Below are 19,303 nucleotides of genomic sequence, written 5' to 3'. Positions count from 1 at the left end.
CATGTTCTTCTAATTCCTAGCTGGTGCAACAAGATGGTATTACAGTTTAGTATGAAACTATGTCAACAAACTGTTCTCTCTGTTACTTTTACCACTAATTAGAGATTAATACACACAGCTTAAGGGAAACTAGACTTTAAATTGAACTCAGATGCACATCCTCAAAATATTTATACAAAATTCTTGAAGACTGTCCAATTCTGTAATTTTCTTCTTAAAATAAAATGAGCAATCATTATAAGAGTTTATAAAGATGTTTAATATACAATACCTAACCTTATTAATGTGTTTTTCAAGTCTGATACCAGAAAGGTAGTATGAAATGACAACAGATGGAAGCAAAGCTTTGGGATTAGCGTGTTACTCTTATGCACTTGTTCCTTGGCCCTTTTATCAGTACCTCAGTTTGGTTTTGTCCTGCCCTTCAGTGGTATTTCATCAGTGCAGTCTCTCATCAAGTGAGATTTCCATAAAACCTTTCATTAACAGTGCTAAATCACTTCTTGTTAAAAAGTACTAGAGCATATTGTTAGTTCATATGCATCCCAACTGTTCCCCAGTTCAACTCCTATGCTTTTTCTGTGCTCCAATACCTTCAACGTGACACTCCATTAAAAGGAAAACAAACCGCTTAACAAGAAACCAAGCACAGGAAATTCAAAGCTATTTCATTTTGTGTCCTTTTTAAAAGGCAGGTATAGTGGAAAAAATTCTAACAAAACTAATTTTGTTTGTAGATTAGGCTTGCGTACCCCTTAAATGTGAATGAAAAAGACTTCGTGATATCAGAAGAAATCTTGACCTTTTTTGTTGTGTCAGGAAAGACTGAAGCATTCAGGAAGGCACTTGACAAAAATATCTACTTCGACTTTGCTCCCCTATTTTATTTCTGGCACAGCCCAGATGGCAAAAGTAGTCTAATTTCTCATTTCAATCCCCAACTACTTTGGCACCTGAAATTTAGGTCTAATCAAAAACATGTGTTATTATGTTGGGTACTCTTATGTCCAAAGTAAATTTTACCAAAGGAAAAAAAAAAAAAGGCAAAAAAGAAAATACATTGTATATCTCTTCTTAACTTACATTGTACAAATATCTGCATTAAAAGAAGAAAATACAATCCTTCTTCTGCCAGCATTCATCAAAACAGTTTTTAGAATAATATCTAGAAAGAGGTTCATATCAAAGTAAGTTGACAAGTTGCCATCCCACTGTCCATCCTATAAAAAGAAAGGACAAGTTTCAGCCATCTAAATTAATGCTTACTAAAATTATTTTAACGAGCAATGGTCTTTCATTCAACCTGAGCAAAATGAGAATTCAGTTTGCAGGTCTGAACATAGAAATCACTCCCTTCAGTCTACTGAATGCTAGTTACAGCTCTACATGACTGTCAGTCTGTGAGGTGCAGCTGAATTCTAACAGTAGTAAGATTCACTGAAAAATTCACCATCCTCCGATCCAAGGAGAGAGTTTCTATGAAGCCTTTTCTAATTTTGAAAACACAAAAGGAATTCCATGAAAGATCACTAAAAACTATCACAGATATTTTGTACTGCTTTTTCTAAATATAAAAATGCAACAGTAAGATTTGTGGAAATAAAGAAGATATCCTTTGTCTTTGAGAATAGCAGGTATCAGTCTTTCTGCAGTTGACCAGTCTCTGAGAGCATTAGCATGTCTCCATGCATACGGACTTCCACCTACCCCTCTACTTAGCTTCTTTCTCCCACTCCAGGCTTCCAGTCCTAGCCTTGACAACCATTTCCTTCTAGACTGAGCGCTAAGCAATCCAGCTGAGTCCACCGTACTGCTGACAAGAAGGAAACAGTTGGCTGTATTACTGCACCATGTTGTAGCTGCTCCTGCACCAGGCCAGGAGAGTCTGATTTTCTTGTCCCTTTTCCCATGTATAGGCATGCCTGACCTGTTGTGATCCATTGAGTTTAAAAAGGGTCTTCTACTAAAAGCAGTCTGAGCTGCATTATGAACTCAATCCTATAAATACTTCCTATTGTTTTAAGAGTAAGTTTGTTCATTTGCTAGAGCAGTGCTACTCTACTCCCAGTTTTAAAGACAGTGGGTTAAAATAAAACAAGAGTCACAAAAAAACCTCAAAATTATGCCTTTTTTTGTTTGTAGCTCATGAATTTCCATGCCAAATTACAAGCTTTAGCTGCAGGAATGGCGAAGTATCAAAGCAAATCACGTGTACATTTACTTACCCTTTGTTGGCAGATCCATTTTATTTCTATGTTAAACCCAACATCTTCAGAAACAGACTCCAGGACCTGAAAAAAATTTCATTATGAAGAGACCCCACAGCAAAGGAGGGCAACTAAGCACAATGAGGCTAATTACTGGGACACTACATTGGAATTTAACACCAACAGGGTCTAACAGTAGAATAAAAACCCCTAAGTTTTTAACATTTAACACAAGATACATATACACCTTTTTCTCCTTCAGTTTAAAGTTAGGAAATACATAAAAATGGATAAAATCTTAAGGACAAAATTTTGACAAGGAACAAATGCAAGTCAATTCACCTTAACATGTGTGAGAAATACCTCATTTATACTCCTAAAGAAGAAGTGTGCTCTACTTCTCCAGGAAGTTTTTTTGAATGCAAAAAGTATCTTAAGTAACACACAGTCCTAAGTACGAAATCCATAAGCTTGCCATTATGATGATGAGAACAAGAGTATGTGAAATTCTTCTAAGGAATTAGTTGTAAGGTGACTTCAAATCATAAGGTGAAACTAACAGCTAATGAAATTAAGGAAACGTTGGCAGGTGATTCTTTAACCCTATAAAGATGACAGGTACAGAAGAGAATAACATACCCTTTCTTATAGGAAGAAAATTCAATTTGGGGAATCAAAACAGGTAGAGGAATTGAATCTCAGTAGTTTAGTCTATTACACAGAGTTCTTTATTTTCTGTAGTTATGCAGTAATCTGATTAGACAGTAAAAAAATACAGTGGGGCATATGACCTATTAACTGACTGACATTTCATACATGCTCTGATATAAGCCTATAAATAACTGGATACTAATCATCTCCATAATCCAAATAAAAAGCAGTATTATTGTATAAAACAAGTCGCTAAAAGGCATGTTAATAAGCAGTTCAGACATTAGGAAAAACAGTAAGCAGGGGAAAAAAGTTCTAGAAAAAAACACTGTAAATGGTATCAGACTGGTTTTCGCCAGTTGTTTCTGTGAAAAATAAGCCAACACAAAGCCCAGACTTAGCAAATAGTCAGGAACAGGAACATACTAGAAATTCACTCATAATTTCTCTGTGTCTGGCTCTGCTGGATGGCCAAGAGTATGGGATGAACCATCAAAGGCCAGGTTTTTTTCCAAAATTAGTAAACAATTGTTGATGCTTTAAAACGCACTGCCCGGATGTTAACCAGCTGTAAAACTGAGTGTATCCCAAGCTCTAGAACTTGGGTTCATTAATTAAGAAGCTTGAAAGATATGCAAACTATTACTTTTAAGTGCTGAAAAGACTCCAGTGGCCAACAATAAAGCCTATGTTCTCAGTTCCAGCATTGGTATCTGAGGCCTAAAACCAAAAATTAATATCCCTTGCTATGTGTGGAAAGCTGAAAGAAAAATGCATGTTTTCATGTTCCACAATCATCATCTCTGTTGCTCTATATTCACTGCTTACTCTCTGCAGAGAAGGAAATGGCTGGGTCTCAAAAGCAGAGTTTTCTTCATCTTTAAAAGATGCTGAAAAGAAATACAAAGTATTAAATCAAAACAAATAGCACTGCTAATCCCAGCAAGAAAAGACTGACTCAAAATCATAAGGGTACTCATATGAGTAAAGAATAGATCAGGTCTATCTTTTGATTACCTAAGCCTTCCCTCTATCACTGACATACTCCAACGATGGTGTTGGCAATTCCTATTTTGCCAGTGGGAAGGTTTTTTGACACACACACACACACCCCCCCCCATTAAAAGCCTTGCCAAAATACTTATCAGAAGCAGCTTCTCCCATCCCTCACCATTTCAGTTACTGAATCACATCCAGTAGAAGCAGCCTTGCTTCTTATTTTATCTTTTCCCAGACAGGTAGGATGTGTGAGATACTTTGCCTGATATTGCTGTCCCTATAAAGTGGATGAATTAAGGCCAAAAATTTACAGCACCAGTAAGACACCCTACAGCAGTTACCAAAGTTCTTGTTAGCAATGCTGAAGAGCTGCCAAAAAGGTACAGTTAGAGAAGTGTAAGATGGAAACATTAGTAGAAATTTTGTTAAGAATATTCATAGATATATATTTAGCTATGCATTCATCTTCTACCCTCCTGTCCCATCTTCCCAAGGGAGTAACTCCTGTCCAGGTATTTACTTCCCAGCAAAGAACTCTACAGCATGCACAAAATTAAAGTAACTACATAAGCATTCAAAAATGTTCAGGAAGAAGCCAAATGTGGCTGCAATCATAGAACATATATCATTACATGGGAATAAATAAATCTGAAGACTCTTGCAAACTAGTACATACCATTGTGATCTTTTACTTTCAAGGCAGTCACGTGAGCCAGCTAAAGAGCATAAGAAGAGTAAAATTAACAAATACTCCACCCATAGAGATGTTACTACATGTAAAATAGAACTAATTTCCCTTATAAATTGTTTATAAGTTCAAAGGTTTACAGTTTTAGTAATTTGTAAAAGATTAAAGGAACTACTAGTACACATCACAATTTTCTTTCAAACTTGAAAACATAAAGATTCCAAGGAAAGTTCAAAAACAAACTGAAAATATTCTTACTGAAAATTCAGAAAACCCATTCAAGGGTAGAAACACACATAATATAACATTAACATGTGAAGAAGTCTAAACATTAAACCCTCCTCTGTCAGATGTTAGACTCCGTGTTTCCAATCAAATGCAGACAAGAGGGCCAACAGTGATTTTATAATGTAGTCACATACTGAGATAGAATCAGGCCAGGCATAGGGCCAACTCTATCGCTCCATTCAAATTCTCTCTCCACAAAAAGGAGGAGACCACATAATTTTAAGTAAAAAGAAACATGTAGCTCTTGGATGAACCAAGTGCTTCCTTGACCGAGGACAGATATCTCGGCTAGGTCTTCAGTGGCCCCCTTTTATGTAGGCATGGCACTTCTGTTCAGAAGATACAGTGACACTCAATTAAATAAAATAATGATTTAGTTCTAGCCAGTTTGTCTAATCCATACCATTGAATCATGGACCCTTTACACCTCCACATGCACCTCCAAAGAGGAGTTCAACATAATCTGGATCTCTCTTGTTAACACAGAAATATTTGAAAATCAGATAGACTTTGTGCCAGATATCTTTCTTCAAAGACTCCAAAGCATTGTCTTTCAGTGAACCCTACCAGCACTTTCAGTCTTTCTTATTTTTTTTAAAATTATCAACGTTAGCATAATGATATGGATCTACACAAGTTGTCAGACCACCTCTCTAGAACATAAGTAATGAAATTCATTCCAGTTTTAATGATGGTGCAAAAGTACTATTCTTGGAATTAGCTACTTGTTCTACTTGTACAATTTTTAAAACCTGTACTCTCCCAAACTATCTATAGTTACTCCAAAAAATCTAAGCTTCATACACAATTTGAAATTGTACACATAGCGTATCATACTAGCCAAAGAACAATACCTTCAATAACTGCAGCTGATCAAATGTGAGTTCTTTGACTGCAATCTCAAACAGTTCCAAAGGCTCTGTATCCAGTTTCTTTGAAGAGAAATAATACATAATTAAGCACCACTGAAAACTACAAAAAAGCCTACATGCTCTTAATACGGTAACATTAAAGGCAACTGATTATTTCTCTTTCATTGATAAAGATACAAGTGGTATCTTATAATCCGAGTAAAATGATCAGTTTTCAGGAGACAACATAGGCACTCAGAAGCATGAAACGATGTCAATTTGAAAAAATAGCATTTAGTCTTTCATGCAAGTCAGAGGCTTCAACGCTCTTTCTTCAGAAAAGAGTAGCACATTTATTCTGTAAAAAAACTTGATTGGTTGATGTATTCGGGGAAAAAACTCTGCAAGTAAAGAAATGTATTTAAAAATACTCTAATTCAGTTCAGTTTATTATTGTCTATCCAATGTCCCAGAAACTAAAAGACAAGTGTCCTGGTAAACTGAGATACACACACCCCACCCCCAAAATAAAGGTCTGGTATTGGAAAAATTCTGTCAATCCATTTTTCAAATTCCCCTCTTCACTATAAAGAAATTTTTACTCAACAAGACAATAGTGATTCAACATACACTGAATACGCATTTCCCTTAGTCAAAGTTCTATTTCCACAACTGTTCAAAACCAAACTTGTTATAAATTGCAATATCACAACAGGTGTGAGAGTTTGATGATCATAGAATCATAGAATGCTTTGGGATGGAAGGGACCTTTAAAAGGTCATCAGGTCCATCCCCCCTGCCATTGGCAGGGACATCTACAACTAGATCAGGTTGCGCAGGGCCCCATCTAACCTGACCTTGAATGTTTCCAGGGATGGGGCACCTACCACCTCTCTGGGCAACCTGTTCCAGTGTTTCACCACCCTCATTGTAAAAATTTTCTTCCTTATGTCTAGTCTGAATCTACCTTCTTTTAGTTTAAAACCATTACCCCTTGTTCCATCGCTATTGGCCCTGCTAAAAAGTCTGTCCCCATCTTTCTTATAAGTCCCTGTTAAGTATTGAAAGGCTGCAATAAGGTCTTCCCGCAGCCTTCTCTTCTCCAGGCTGAACACCCCCAGCTCTTTCAGCCTTTCCTCACAGCAGAGGTGTTCCAGCGCTCCAATCTTTTTTGTGGCCCTCCTCTGGACCCGCTCCAACAGGTCCACGTCCTTCCTGTGCTGAGGACCCCAGAGCTGGATGCAGGACTCCAGGTGGAGAGTAGAGGGGCAGAATCACCTCCCTCGACTTGCTAGCCATGCTTCTTCTGATGCAGCCCAGGATACAGTCGGCCTTCTGCGCTGCAAGAGCACATTGCCGGCTCATGTCCAGCTTTTCATCTATCAGTACCCCCAAGTCCTTCTCCTCAGGGCTGCTCTCAACCCCTTCATCCCCCAGCCTGTATGATACCAGGATGATACAGACTTAGTGCCAAGAAGAGAGAACGAACTTATCTTGCAGTCTGCCCTCCCATGCTATCTTTGTTTTCACTGCCAGAACCAGAAAAGAAGAAAACTAGAACAGTCCAACCTCTTTGACCTGCTGCTGAATGCAAGTATTCTGGCCTCAGTGGAGAACATACAACAGACCAGATGGAAAAGCACCACGGTGGTTTTTTTTTGTGTCCTTATGCCTGTGGTTCCCTCATTATTAAGCAGAGCAATGTCACTTTACTCCATGAAAACATTCAATTGTTACGCTTCATAAAACTTGGGTATTTAAAGAGGTATTGTTATAGTCTGTTCAGAGCACCTTTTAAGGAATGCTTATCTATATGTACAAGTAACAGTACTGTTCACTGCTTCTTATAGTACAGTACTGTTGACACAAAAACAGCAGAAAAGAGTTTTTGGTTAAAAGAAGATGGAACAACTGCAACCTCATGAGGTAAGCAAGCAAAGGAACAGGACACTTGCTTTCAAGAGCCATTTTCCTGCTCCTAGAACCTCTGTCTTAACTCCTTTCCTTCTCTTCCACCAAGCAATCCAAAAGCAGGTCTTCAGCCTCACTTACTGTCCCAACGAGACATGAAGTATATTGATTATCTCACAGTTAAAGGACAGAGCAAAATGCAGAACTAAAAAAGGGTTAAAGAAAGAGAAAAACTAATGGAAGCCAAGCCATTTCTGGCTAATCAAACTCCCTAAATGAAGGAAATCTTTGTTTCTTCCACTTTTCTGCTTTCTATCTACTGGCCACTACTGAGATACCAAGGTAGATGTTTGTTTAACCTGAAGCGCATTTAGGAGTACGTAACTGCTTAAAAGAAGTATACATTAAGTATTAGCAGGAATGAGAAGTCATGCTGAGAATCACACTAAGTCTCCCTCAAAAAAGAAACAACCAGAAGTTCTTACTGTGACAGTCTAAAACAGTCCCAGAAGTGCTACTGAATATAGTGGAATTGTCTGCATTTTGCTTCCAAACCAGAAATTTAAAAAAGCTAAAAAAATAACTACAATGTAGGCTTGAAGAGTCTCAAACCATGCATCTGAAACACTTGCTACGACATCAAAAGGAAAAATTCAACTTCCCTGCTCTACTTTATGCACACAGTAACACTGCATATTTATTCCCATTCCATCCCTTGATTCCCCAGAATTATTTCTAGGAGAGCTTGGCATTTTGGTTTCCGGAATAGTCACATTTAAAGATAGAATACAGATACCATCATCTTTACCTTTTTCATGGCCATGCAACATGTGAGATCGTGGTATACAATAGGCACATGGTCTTTAGAAAGATGTACATCGAATTCCACATAGGCTGCTCCCTGCAGAAAATTGAAAAACATACTGAATAAAACAAAACCCCATTAACTATTTATGCACAAGGACTCCAGAACTGCATACAAGTTGCCAAGTATTCACAGGTCCTGGACATTAACCAGAAGTTGAATGCAACTGGCTGTTACCAGTTTAATCATACTCAACAATGGATTAGAAATGACCAAAAAAAAAAATCATAGGGGAAAGTATTTTAATTACCATAATGCAGCTCTGATACATTTAACTTACTAGAGGGTTTACAAGATTAAGCAACATTCAAGTATTGTAAACTTGATTTCAGAGAAAGGCTAAGATGATGTTTTTAAGCACAGATAACTTTGCGGTGCTCTTCCTCCCTCCTCCCTACCACCCCACCAAGAGACAAGTGATTGCTACAAATTGGCAAAGCTTTAGGGAGATATTCCATATACTGAGGAGCTTCTGGAGTCACTAGTGAATAACACAGTAGTAGTGTGTTACAACACGCACAGGAGCAGAAATAGCTACGTCCAGTATTCTCCTTTTCAACTGTATATTATTTTCGGTTAAGCTTAAAAAGCAAGAAAGTTCAAACAAGACCTCTAAGTACAATCTTTTTGAAAACAGGGAGGGCCAGAAAGATTGAAAACACACAGAAACATTTTTTTTGTTGTTGTTGTTGCTTATTTTCACATCTGTATATTGTTTCTCTGAAAGGACTCCAAGAATAACATTCATCAAATTATCATCCTGACTCGCATACTCTTTTTCAATCAGTACAGAAAGAAAATAGGACAGGCTTTTTTCAGCCTTTTTCTCAGCAGAAGTATTTTTAGAGTGGTGGCTTTCAGCCTTTTCAATCTGCAAATAGCTGAAAGTACTTTTCTGGTGATGCTGCTCATGACTTCACAGTAAATTTCTGCTTCAATGCATACTTCTTGTGGGCTTTTTAAAAGCTGTCTATAAATCTGCAGCATCCACCCAGAAATTAAGAACTACTGTTCAAAAGGATCATTTAGCAGCTGCAGTTTTCTTTCACTCTGCAGTCAGTGCATGTTCCAGACCCTGTGTTCAAGTTATACTCCGACTCCCAAATGAGAGAAAGCTTTCAGCTACGACTCTTGGGGAGTACAGTACTCCAGAATCAGTAGCCAATAAGCATAATACTCCAGATTCTGCTCCCATCCCTTTAACAACTTCTAAAGACGTTTGGTAAGAATCAACATTAGTGAGGAAGTACCAGAAAAGGCTTAGAAACCCTACAAGTTAAGCAGCAGGTGATCTCATAGCAGCATCTTTATGTAACTGTAACCACAGCTCTTCACCGTCAAAAAAGGAACTAGACAAGGAGCCTCTGAATATGCTTCTAACTCCAGCTACTCTGCTGCAGTGTCTCACTAGGTTGTCTAGGTCAATCTTACCACAGATCACTTCAGTGACTGAGATTATTGGAAGGAATAAAAGCGACCACCTCAATCACAGAATTTAAGCACCTGAAGCTAGTATCTCCCAAATTGAAAGGCTCATCTTAGGATTCAAAGTCTTCGTTGTAGCAAGCACTGAAACTAAGGATTGTTTTATTCTACCTGCTCAGCTCCCAAGTCTGATTTTTGGACACCAATTTTAGGTACTCAGCAGTTCCAGAGTGAGACTTTTGCCACGTAAGAGTATGCTGACAGACTCTAGCAGCGCCAAAATTCCATTCGTTTGTTCAAAATTATTCCAACCCTATGTCTCTGCAGGGTTGAGATTAAAACTTTCCCTGTATTAGAACACCACCAGCACACATTAGATGGAAGTTGGGGTTTTTTTTTTTGAGGAACTTGATAATAAGAGTCTCATCTAGTTATTACTTTCTTTCTCATCTAGTGATTTGATACAATTTTCTATCAGTGCAATTACCATTCATTGTATTCTATCAGGGAAATTAAGCATACAAGCCAAGCAAGTTTTAACTATACGGGTACTATGTGCATGCGAACGTGAGTACATACGTGACTAGCAGCGTTCCTCAGAGAGGCAATAGTGTTTTCTTGAACTTTAGCAAGCCTGAAATAACAGCAAAGAAAAAGGTTTTGTTAGATGCAGCATGGCACAGCAGTCCACTGAAACAGAGATACAGATCAAAACTCTGCTTTACAGAACATCCACAATTGATATTGAAGCGACTTAAATGAGTATGGGTTGTAGCTTTTTATTTTAAAACTGTCTGCTTCCTCAGTTGATGTCAGTGAAACTAAACATAACCCCCCTCCCAGATTAAAATGCAAATGAACTTACTTAGCTGTTGTTGTAGAATTTCCTGCTCCCCTGTGTCCAACATCTAGAGTTGTTCTTGGTTTCCAATATTTTGCATATGAAGCCTTCATATCACAAGTGTATCCCTGGATCGGCTTAATAATTATGTAGTCCACTACAAGAAAAATAGCAAATGCTTCACATGTCAATAGATCATGGATGACTTCCAGTAAAGTTATCTACATCTGTTTGCATCAACTGTACCTCTAACTTTTCCAATTGTCTTCCTTGGATTTCTGCTCATAATAGCAAGTGTAAGAATTCCAGCACTCTTTCCAAGTTCTGCAATTGTGGATGACAGGAGGCAGGCAGAACCTACATGACCTGGGAGCACATCACCTTGTACTACTTTCTCACCTAAATCTTCCTAAAAACAAAACAAACAAAAACCAAAACCACCTACTGTTATATGTAGGTGAGAATGCTAAACAAACTCCTTTTTCTCATGGAACCCTTGCTCCTCAGGACAATATATACAGGCACTGATGTAACAGAAATTTCTTGTCTGTTACAGAAAAAAACCTAAATTTCAGGCTCAAAATTGTTTACTGTAACAGTGTGTAGCAAGTTATGATCAGCAATATGGAATTGTTGATGGAAATCTAGGAAATCATGTACATTTGTCTTTGAAAACTTACATTTGATAAGCTTTTCAGATCAAAATTGCATACCTGGAACAGCATCTTCTAAAAAGCCCAAGTCATGTTTAGAACAAAATGAACTGGAATAATATATATGCTTAAAATAACGTTATATTCATTTGCAGGGAAGGAAGAAGGCAGCTAGCACACAGAACATATATGTCTTGACCATCATCAGGTTCAGGAACTATGTAGTCACCTTACAATTATGAATGTAAGTGATCTAAGGGTATTTTTAGACTGAAGAGAGAATGCTTAGAACTTTCTTCTGCATAAACAGTATGAAGAAACAACAGTTGTTTTCTTTTATAAAAGGACTTTGAATATTAAAATCTTTCAGAAAAAAATAGAGTGCAAAATAACTGATGTAGTAGTGAGAATCAGGAAGCACCTGGTTTTAATTTGCACTAGTTAGTTCAGAGAAATCTCTTTGTTTATAACTTGAAAATCAAGATCAAATAATTTAACTAGCTCATATACACATTGTTCAGATTAAAAAAGGATAAGCAAAATTGATCCCTGGTAAAGGATAAAAATCAAGCCAATCTAACTACATGCAGTACTGCACACCAAGATGAGTCTTATTTGTACTGACTTCTAAATAAGCAGAAACTGCAAAGCTTTCTGTGCCATACCCAGACAACTCACAAAACCTTTCTGCAAAATGGGGCAGTAGCCAATAGTCTCGTAGCTTGTTTACACAAGTCCAAAAGATCAAGAATATCAGGCAATAGCCCTATCCCAATAGTAAAATCTTCATGGTAATTGAATCCTTTAACTCTTGAAGGCAGACTGGAGTTGCTCCTTACTGATAGAGAGACATACCTCAAAAAAATCAAAGATTAATTCCAAGTTATCAGGCTCCATGGTTTGTATAGTGTATTCTATCCATCGGTCTGGCTGCAAAGCATAGCCACAGTCTGGCTGAGAGTGTCGACATTTATATTCGTTGTTACTTATTAAGGAGAACTCCACAGTGTTTGCCATTTTCTGAGGGACAGTAGGGGATGTTTTCTCTGGGCCCTCTTCGTCATCCTCATCTTCCTCTAGGCCTTCTAGAGTCAATTTTACTCTACTCAACCAGAAATACAAAACAAACGGTTAAGTTACAGGAGCGTCTTTGGAAATATTGAAGAATTAGAAAGAAGCTTGAGCAGAAGGTCATACAGCACAATTCTTCTCAACACCACCATCGACAGGAGAGCAGTGTACACAGTGGGCCCTCACAAAAGTCAAGAGCTTGCAACTGTTGTCTAAATCTTATTTTAGTCAGATTTAAGTGCCCAAGTCACTTCCAAAACTGGAACTTGCATAAATGTAAAAACTGTACTAATGGTCTGAGAAGCAGCACTCCACCAAACTAATGATTTGGGTTGCCAAATAGACAGCCTTTCTCCACAGACTGATATCCATAAGGCCAAAAGGTTAATGAAAAGCACTGAAAATAGCAGTAATTCTCAAAAATCAATACCTGAATATTGGTGACTCCTAATAAGTACATACACACAACTTTAAGTCTCTCTGAACACCGAGAGGGCAGATAAATGTATTCTATTAGACATAAACAAGATAGTCTGAAGTAATTAGAAAGTCCCTTGAGAAACCCTAAATGATCATTTAAAAGTAAACTGAATGCAAGTTCTGAAAAATCCTGGACTGGGAAGAACAAGCCTCTCTAAGACTCAGAATTCATTATTATACAGAGCAAACCTTCCACGCAGAATGAATTATGACAGTGATGGAAGCATATATGAGTAATCCAAATCCCTTTCTGAATCATCTGAGCAGCAGATGGGATAAAGAGTTATCATTTAGTTAGATGTCAATCCACTAGTGAAACTGAAGTCATATCTCAAAGCAACAATTACAGTCATAGAAGTCCTTTACACTAAGTTCACATTCTTAATACCCTCATTAAAAAAAAAAAGTCACAACACAGATGCTCTACAAACTTGAAAAATGACACTGCCATAGCAAGTAAGAGTCACAAAAACTACCTAACTTTTTAGGCAGAATGTGGAAAACAGAGTATCTAATAAATGCATCCAGCTTATCAAGTCTGGATTTCAACCATCTAATTTAGACAAGGATCAGGCTTCAGAAATTGCTCTCTCTCTACCTGCTATAACACACAAGGGAAAATTGCAAAGCTCTAGAGAACACAAGAGTACATAAGTATTAATTCTCACTGAAGAACATTGTATTAAATGCTTTCCCTCATCAGAATAGTTGGAATGGGGAGTGGGGGAATAAAAATTTTAAAAAAAAATAATCAAGTGTCAGACCATCAAAATAAGGCGCACAGTACAGAACTCACTCCCAGGTGAACCGAGTGATCTGTAAATCATTTTGATAGCGGTGTGCTGGAAGTTGCTCATATGTTACAAGCTCAAAATCTGATTTCTAGCAATTAAATAGAAAACTTTTTTTTTTTAAATGTTTTCCATTAAACAAAACAGGGAACCACAATCCTTTCCAAACAAGAAGATAGGCTGTATGCAAGATTAGGAGTGGGAGAAACAATGTTAGTCTGTCAAAGGATCTGAGTGTTCCTGCTTCCCTCTTTCCCATTGGTAAGAGCAACGCATGGCTAACATACTACCTAAAAATTGTTGTTGTGAAAAAGCACTTTTACTGAGGATTGTTAGTAGTGGCAGTCATCATGCGTTCAGAGATGTGTCAGGCTCTAGTTAAGGAGGAGAGGTTTTTATACTTCCCAACTCTTTTTTCCACCAAAAAAAAGGCTGTGAAAGATGCAGAAAACAAGCCTACACCACACAGTACAACAATATGTCCTGGGATAAAGTTTGGCAACCACAGAGCTCCAAGGAAAGCTGTATGTAGGAAGGAGAGGGGCAGGGAAGAGAGAGCAGGCTCCTGATCCCAGAAATTCAAGAGGGCAAAGAGATCAAACACTTGGGGCAACAGCACAGTCCTCAAAACATCAGGACTAAGATATCCGCTTCTGTCAGTCAACTGTATAGTTATAATAATGCCTGCTTTTTGAGGCACCTCTGCAGATAAAAACATCAATTTGATCTAAATAGCAACAGAAGTGATTAGAGAACACTTATCTCCACCATTCATGTTGACAGAACACCAGTGGAGAATTAACTGTATCTTAAATGGAGAGGGGTGTTTACTTCGGTAAGGAGAAAAAGTAGTAAGCAACAAGAAACCTGGAAGCCTTCTCCCTTTCCTTTCCCCCAACTTCCACTTCCATTCTGCTCTTTTCAAGAAGATAAGAAAAAAAGAACAAACAAGAAAACTCTCTAAAAGTAACAGCAGGGAACTACTGAAGAACACTACAGTTCCAGCCAAGAAGCAGGGAACACCAAGGCAAGTATGGAATAAGTATTTGTGAAAGACACCCGTTACCTACTGCTTAACTTGTGCTATCACATCTGCTTTATACATATTTAATAGCTTAATAACTATCAGAGAGGCAAGAGTTGAAAAGTATTAAGTCAGCAGTGAAGCTAGAATAGTTTTGTTTGACTGTCTTCCTTTGTTGAAACAGAAGGAACTCTTTTGACACTACGTTAATAATAAAATGAGGTAACTGAAACACACCACTGACCTAATGTTATCACCTATTTTTGCAAAGTGCTTAAATACTTGGAAATTGGCCTGATAGTACATCCCTATTAGCAACCCAGAATTAATTTAAAGGCTGCATTAATCAAGTAAAAAAGAATTACTGGTATTGACAACTAACATGAGATAAATTGCAAACCGAGATGAGCAGGCTCTTACCTAAACCTTGATGTTTTAAATTTCTTCTTAGATATCACTACAGGTGGTTTCTCAGAATAATGCAGGCGTAATCTTATTTCTGTTTGACATGTCAGCCACCCAGCATCCACAGTTTCAATACCATCTATCAAAAATTAAACAAAAAGTACACAATACTCTTAACTTATTTTAGGGAGATCCAGACAGTTTAATATACAAAATATAAATACAGTTCCTCTGACACCATCCTCCAGGCAATCCTCCTTATTGCCAACCATATTCAACAGTATTTCCAGTGGAATTGTTGAGTGCATCCTTTCACCTGTCTTTTCTGAACTACCCAAAATAGACAACAGATACTGCAGTTGCTTGCTGGCTTTTAAGGGGATTAAATAGGAACAATGATCCTCACCAGTTTCATGTGTAAACTGTCTGCAGAAGAGCACTAAGTATTCCAGTGTTAATTTCATTTATGGTATCAAGGGCTAAGTTAAGTCTCCAAAGGCACACATAACATTCCCTTGTCTCTTAATACACAAATACACAGAGTAACACTGACAACAGAAACTCTGAAGATTCATAAGCAACTTGAGACTCCCTGTTTCTATTAAGATACAGGTGCCAAATTAGCTCATAATCAATGTCAGTAAAGCAGTGTAAGTCTGAAGGACAGGATATAGCAACAGATATGACGGGGAATCAAAGCATGGAGAAGAATCCTCAACCTCACCGCCAGGACAAGGAAAGCCTACAAGCAGGATGGCCAGAAAGCTCAAGCTGCCAGACCACGTGCTGAAGCGGACCCTGCAGTTTTGAAGAGTTCCTAGCAAATTGTATAATTTGATGAGGATATGAAGAAAAATGAAAAAGCTTTAAGACATGATGTATGAGACAAGACAAAGAGTTACCTTAGGCACCACAGGATTGAGCATTAAGTGAGAGGTGGGTTAGAACTGCCAAAAGCAAGACATATGCACGCACAAGAGTGTGAGGTTTGAGCTTCTGAGAGGTTTTGGCAGTTATGTGCCTAACTGAAGAGGCAGATTGTGTACATTTAGTATAAATTTTTTTTTTTTTTAGGCACGAAGAGTTTTTTCTAAGGCTAGGTTTTAAAGAGAAAGCTAACTGTCTATATTCTGTATTTCCAAAAATACATGCTCATGATCTAAAGTTTGCAAATTTCAACCTTAACACCAGCACACTGACAATATTTCAACTCTTCCTAGCAGTCTTTTATTAACATTAGAAGGGATTACAGCCTGAGTGTGAATTCACCAATGCTGAATACAAAAATAACCATATAAGCAGAGAAAACAATCACTTACAGGAAATTCCTGTCAAAACTAACTTAGTATTTCAAATATTTTTCAACTACAACACTTAATCTTGTTAAAATTAAATACGTGGAAAAGAGCAAAGGTCAATACATCTCACTTACTACGGATTCCAAAGTATCCATCGTCAATAGTTATTTCATTTTCTAGAATTAAAAGGAGGGGAAAAGAATGAAAGAAACTAATTAGTATTCACATTATAAAGAATCATTGCCAAGTTAAATTAATTCTACTTTTTCACTTCACTTCTAAAAAGTATATCTAATAAAAAGTAGGAAAACTGAAACAGACAAAGAATAAGCATGTTTGTTGCAACCTTCTATAAAGCTGTTTCTCAATTTATGCTTTTTCTTAGTTTCTGCAAGAAAAACGAATCAACACACAAAATGCTATAAGATGTTTTACCTGAAGTAATCTGAACTGAGAAAAGCAAGAAGGTTGCATAATTTCCTAGTTTGCTGCAGTATTTTGCTGATAATATCTACATCCTACTAGAATCTAAGATGCTTTTCTTGTTAGTGTCCAAGACAAGAAAGTTTCTTGCAAACATACAAGAAAACTGCCCTCCTGCACATTTACAGCTAGAGCTTCTAAATCAAGTTAGTCACAATTAAAATGCTTATTCTGCCCCTGTGACAGAAACCAACCTAGGATGAAATATTCAAGAACACTCATTTCTCACTTACTTTTATCCTTATCCTCTCCAAAATTTTAATAACTGAAATCTTAAGGCACTAAGTAAATTCACCAGCATTAACAGAATTGCAGTAGTCTAAACAAACTATACGTTTCTCAAAACATGAATCTTAATTTTGTCTCTACAGTCATTAATCCAATTTTTTTCTAAGAATAATCATGGGCCTGCCCTCAATTTTTAATAACCACAGGCAACAATTTAGGATCATAATGACCAAGTGCTAAAATCCTGGGTTTGCTGCATTTTCTTAAAGACTGCTTATGAAGCATTGAGTATTACTTGGGGGGAAAAAAAACCATCCTAACTGTTGGAATTAAGTTATCCAAATTTAGAGATGAAGTCTAGACTCTAACAGAGGGTAGGCTGCTTCCCTAATCAGTTACTGACAAATACAGAAACATAATCTTGTTACAGGAATAGAAACACTTAACTAACTCAATTGAAATTAAAAAAAAAAAAAAAAAAGGTGGGGGGGAACATGATCATGGTACTATTAATGATTAACAGTTTCTTTAATACCAGCTTCTTTCTACAAGACGTATTTTTTCAATGCATCAGAAGGTATTTAATAGATGTAAACTCCTAAGTGTGGAGGAAATAACATTTTTCATATCCTAGGAAAGACAGCGCATAAAACGTGCCATCCCACAGCAGCATAAGAGATCTAAATTACAAGCTACATTCAAAGGATATTTCAGTCACTCTTAAAAAAACAAACTTTTCCCCTGTTCAGAAAAGCATTAGGAACTTGTACGCAAGCCTGCATGTCACCTTTTCTTCCAGCAAGCCCATTCATGTTTCTGTTTACAGTAATCCATTTACTTAAGCCTAATTAAGAATTTTTGCTTTAAAATTTTAGTAATGGAATAGTAGTTAAATAAAAACAGCAGTGACTTCACACACTCCCCCCTCCCCACATTTTCTCTGAAAAATAATATGGATCCTTAGTCTCAAAGAATTAAACTTACAGAAAATTATTACAATTACAAATTAATAAAAAAAACAACCCACATATTCTTAAGGATGGCAGCAAACAATCTCATATTCACTCCATTTTTAAGCCACTTATTTATATATATATTTTGAGAGTAAGGCCCATGTTGTGCAAAGAAAAAGTTTATACCTCCAACACATTAATAAATTTAAGTATTGTAAAACTATAGTTATCAATCCCTCTAAACCAATGTGCAGCATATTAGCAATCTTATGCATATGCCTCAAACAGATGCAGTTGATGCCCATACCTAAAGGGGTAATTGATCGTGGTTGTAGATGAGTCTCCCACATGTGAACTATGACTTCGCAGGGACCATCGATAGTCTGTAATTTAAAAGTTAAATGTCTGCAATAATTTCTTTTGTTATATCTGATTTTCTACCCATGAAGCTGTTTGGGATGGTTGTGAGCTAAACTTACAGTTTAATAAAGAAAAAGAAGAAACAGAGGGGGACAGAGAGAGAATGAAAGAGAAAGAAAGAAAACAGATCAGCCTTGTTTCTTACCCCTGCAACTGCTGATGACACTATTTGATGCATTCAGTATACATATGACAATACTTGTGACAAAGTCTGACAGGGTGGAGAAGTTACATGGAATTATTAAATCTTTACTGCTTACAGCTACTCCTCTGTACTACTTTAGTCTCCTTCTGATACAAAAAAAACAAAGTGTCTCTGAACTCATTCAGTGTGCTTCCTTTTTTCTTAAGGTACTACAGCAACAATTTATGAAAAAACATAACCCACATCTCTAATTCCAAACAGCACTCAGCATCTACTCATGCAGTTAACAGTTGCAGGGGTGGGTTCTCCCTCAAAATTTTCTTGAATAATTCAAAGTCTATAAAACAGTTACTTTAGCTGTGGTACAGAAGAGCAAATTATTTACCATCTAATTAAAACATAAATACGTGGAATTTTGCTGCCGCAGAAGGAAAAAGACACTGATACAATCGAATCGGCCAGCAGTGAAGCCCCTGCAGTTTATTTCATTTGGAGCAGTATAAATTACATTCTTTCACCAAAAAAAAAAAGTTATTGTCCCTCAAAAGACTACATTTGTTGAGAAACATAGCCAAGACTCAGATAGATAATCAGAACAGTAACTCAATCTCTTCTTTCAGAACAAT

The 19,303-nt window shown here is 37.1% G+C and overlaps 1 protein-coding gene across 3 annotated transcripts in view; it reads right to left on the bottom strand.

Moving 5' to 3' along the window:
* Nucleotides 1-19,303, bottom strand: part of GPCPD1 (glycerophosphocholine phosphodiesterase 1) — a 44,541-nt gene that overhangs the window by 8,809 nt on the left and 16,429 nt on the right. For all 3 annotated transcript variants that reach the window (XM_087777191.1, XM_087777190.1, XM_087777189.1), the window contains exons 5-17: nucleotides 18,420-18,495; nucleotides 16,583-16,624; nucleotides 15,166-15,289; nucleotides 12,235-12,481; nucleotides 10,973-11,135; nucleotides 10,751-10,883; nucleotides 10,465-10,519; nucleotides 8,404-8,496; nucleotides 5,688-5,765; nucleotides 4,534-4,573; nucleotides 3,687-3,748; nucleotides 2,226-2,291; nucleotides 1,084-1,220 (exon numbers count right to left, since the gene is read on the bottom strand). In XM_087777191.1, coding sequence (XP_087633317.1) covers nucleotides 1,084-1,220; nucleotides 2,226-2,291; nucleotides 3,687-3,748; nucleotides 4,534-4,573; nucleotides 5,688-5,765; nucleotides 8,404-8,496; nucleotides 10,465-10,519; nucleotides 10,751-10,883; nucleotides 10,973-11,135; nucleotides 12,235-12,481; nucleotides 15,166-15,289; nucleotides 16,583-16,624; nucleotides 18,420-18,495 — 1,316 coding nt within the window. The remainder of the gene's footprint in view (nucleotides 1-1,083; nucleotides 1,221-2,225; nucleotides 2,292-3,686; nucleotides 3,749-4,533; nucleotides 4,574-5,687; nucleotides 5,766-8,403; nucleotides 8,497-10,464; nucleotides 10,520-10,750; nucleotides 10,884-10,972; nucleotides 11,136-12,234; nucleotides 12,482-15,165; nucleotides 15,290-16,582; nucleotides 16,625-18,419; nucleotides 18,496-19,303) is intronic.

The sequence above is a fragment of the Nipponia nippon genome, unplaced genomic scaffold (assembly GCF_047370975.1).
Source record: "Nipponia nippon isolate SJK-2023a ecotype South Korea unplaced genomic scaffold, ASM4737097v1 scaffold_4, whole genome shotgun sequence".
Classification (NCBI taxonomy): domain Eukaryota; kingdom Metazoa; phylum Chordata; class Aves; order Pelecaniformes; family Threskiornithidae; genus Nipponia; species Nipponia nippon.
This window is presented reverse-complemented; position numbering and strand designations above follow the sequence as displayed.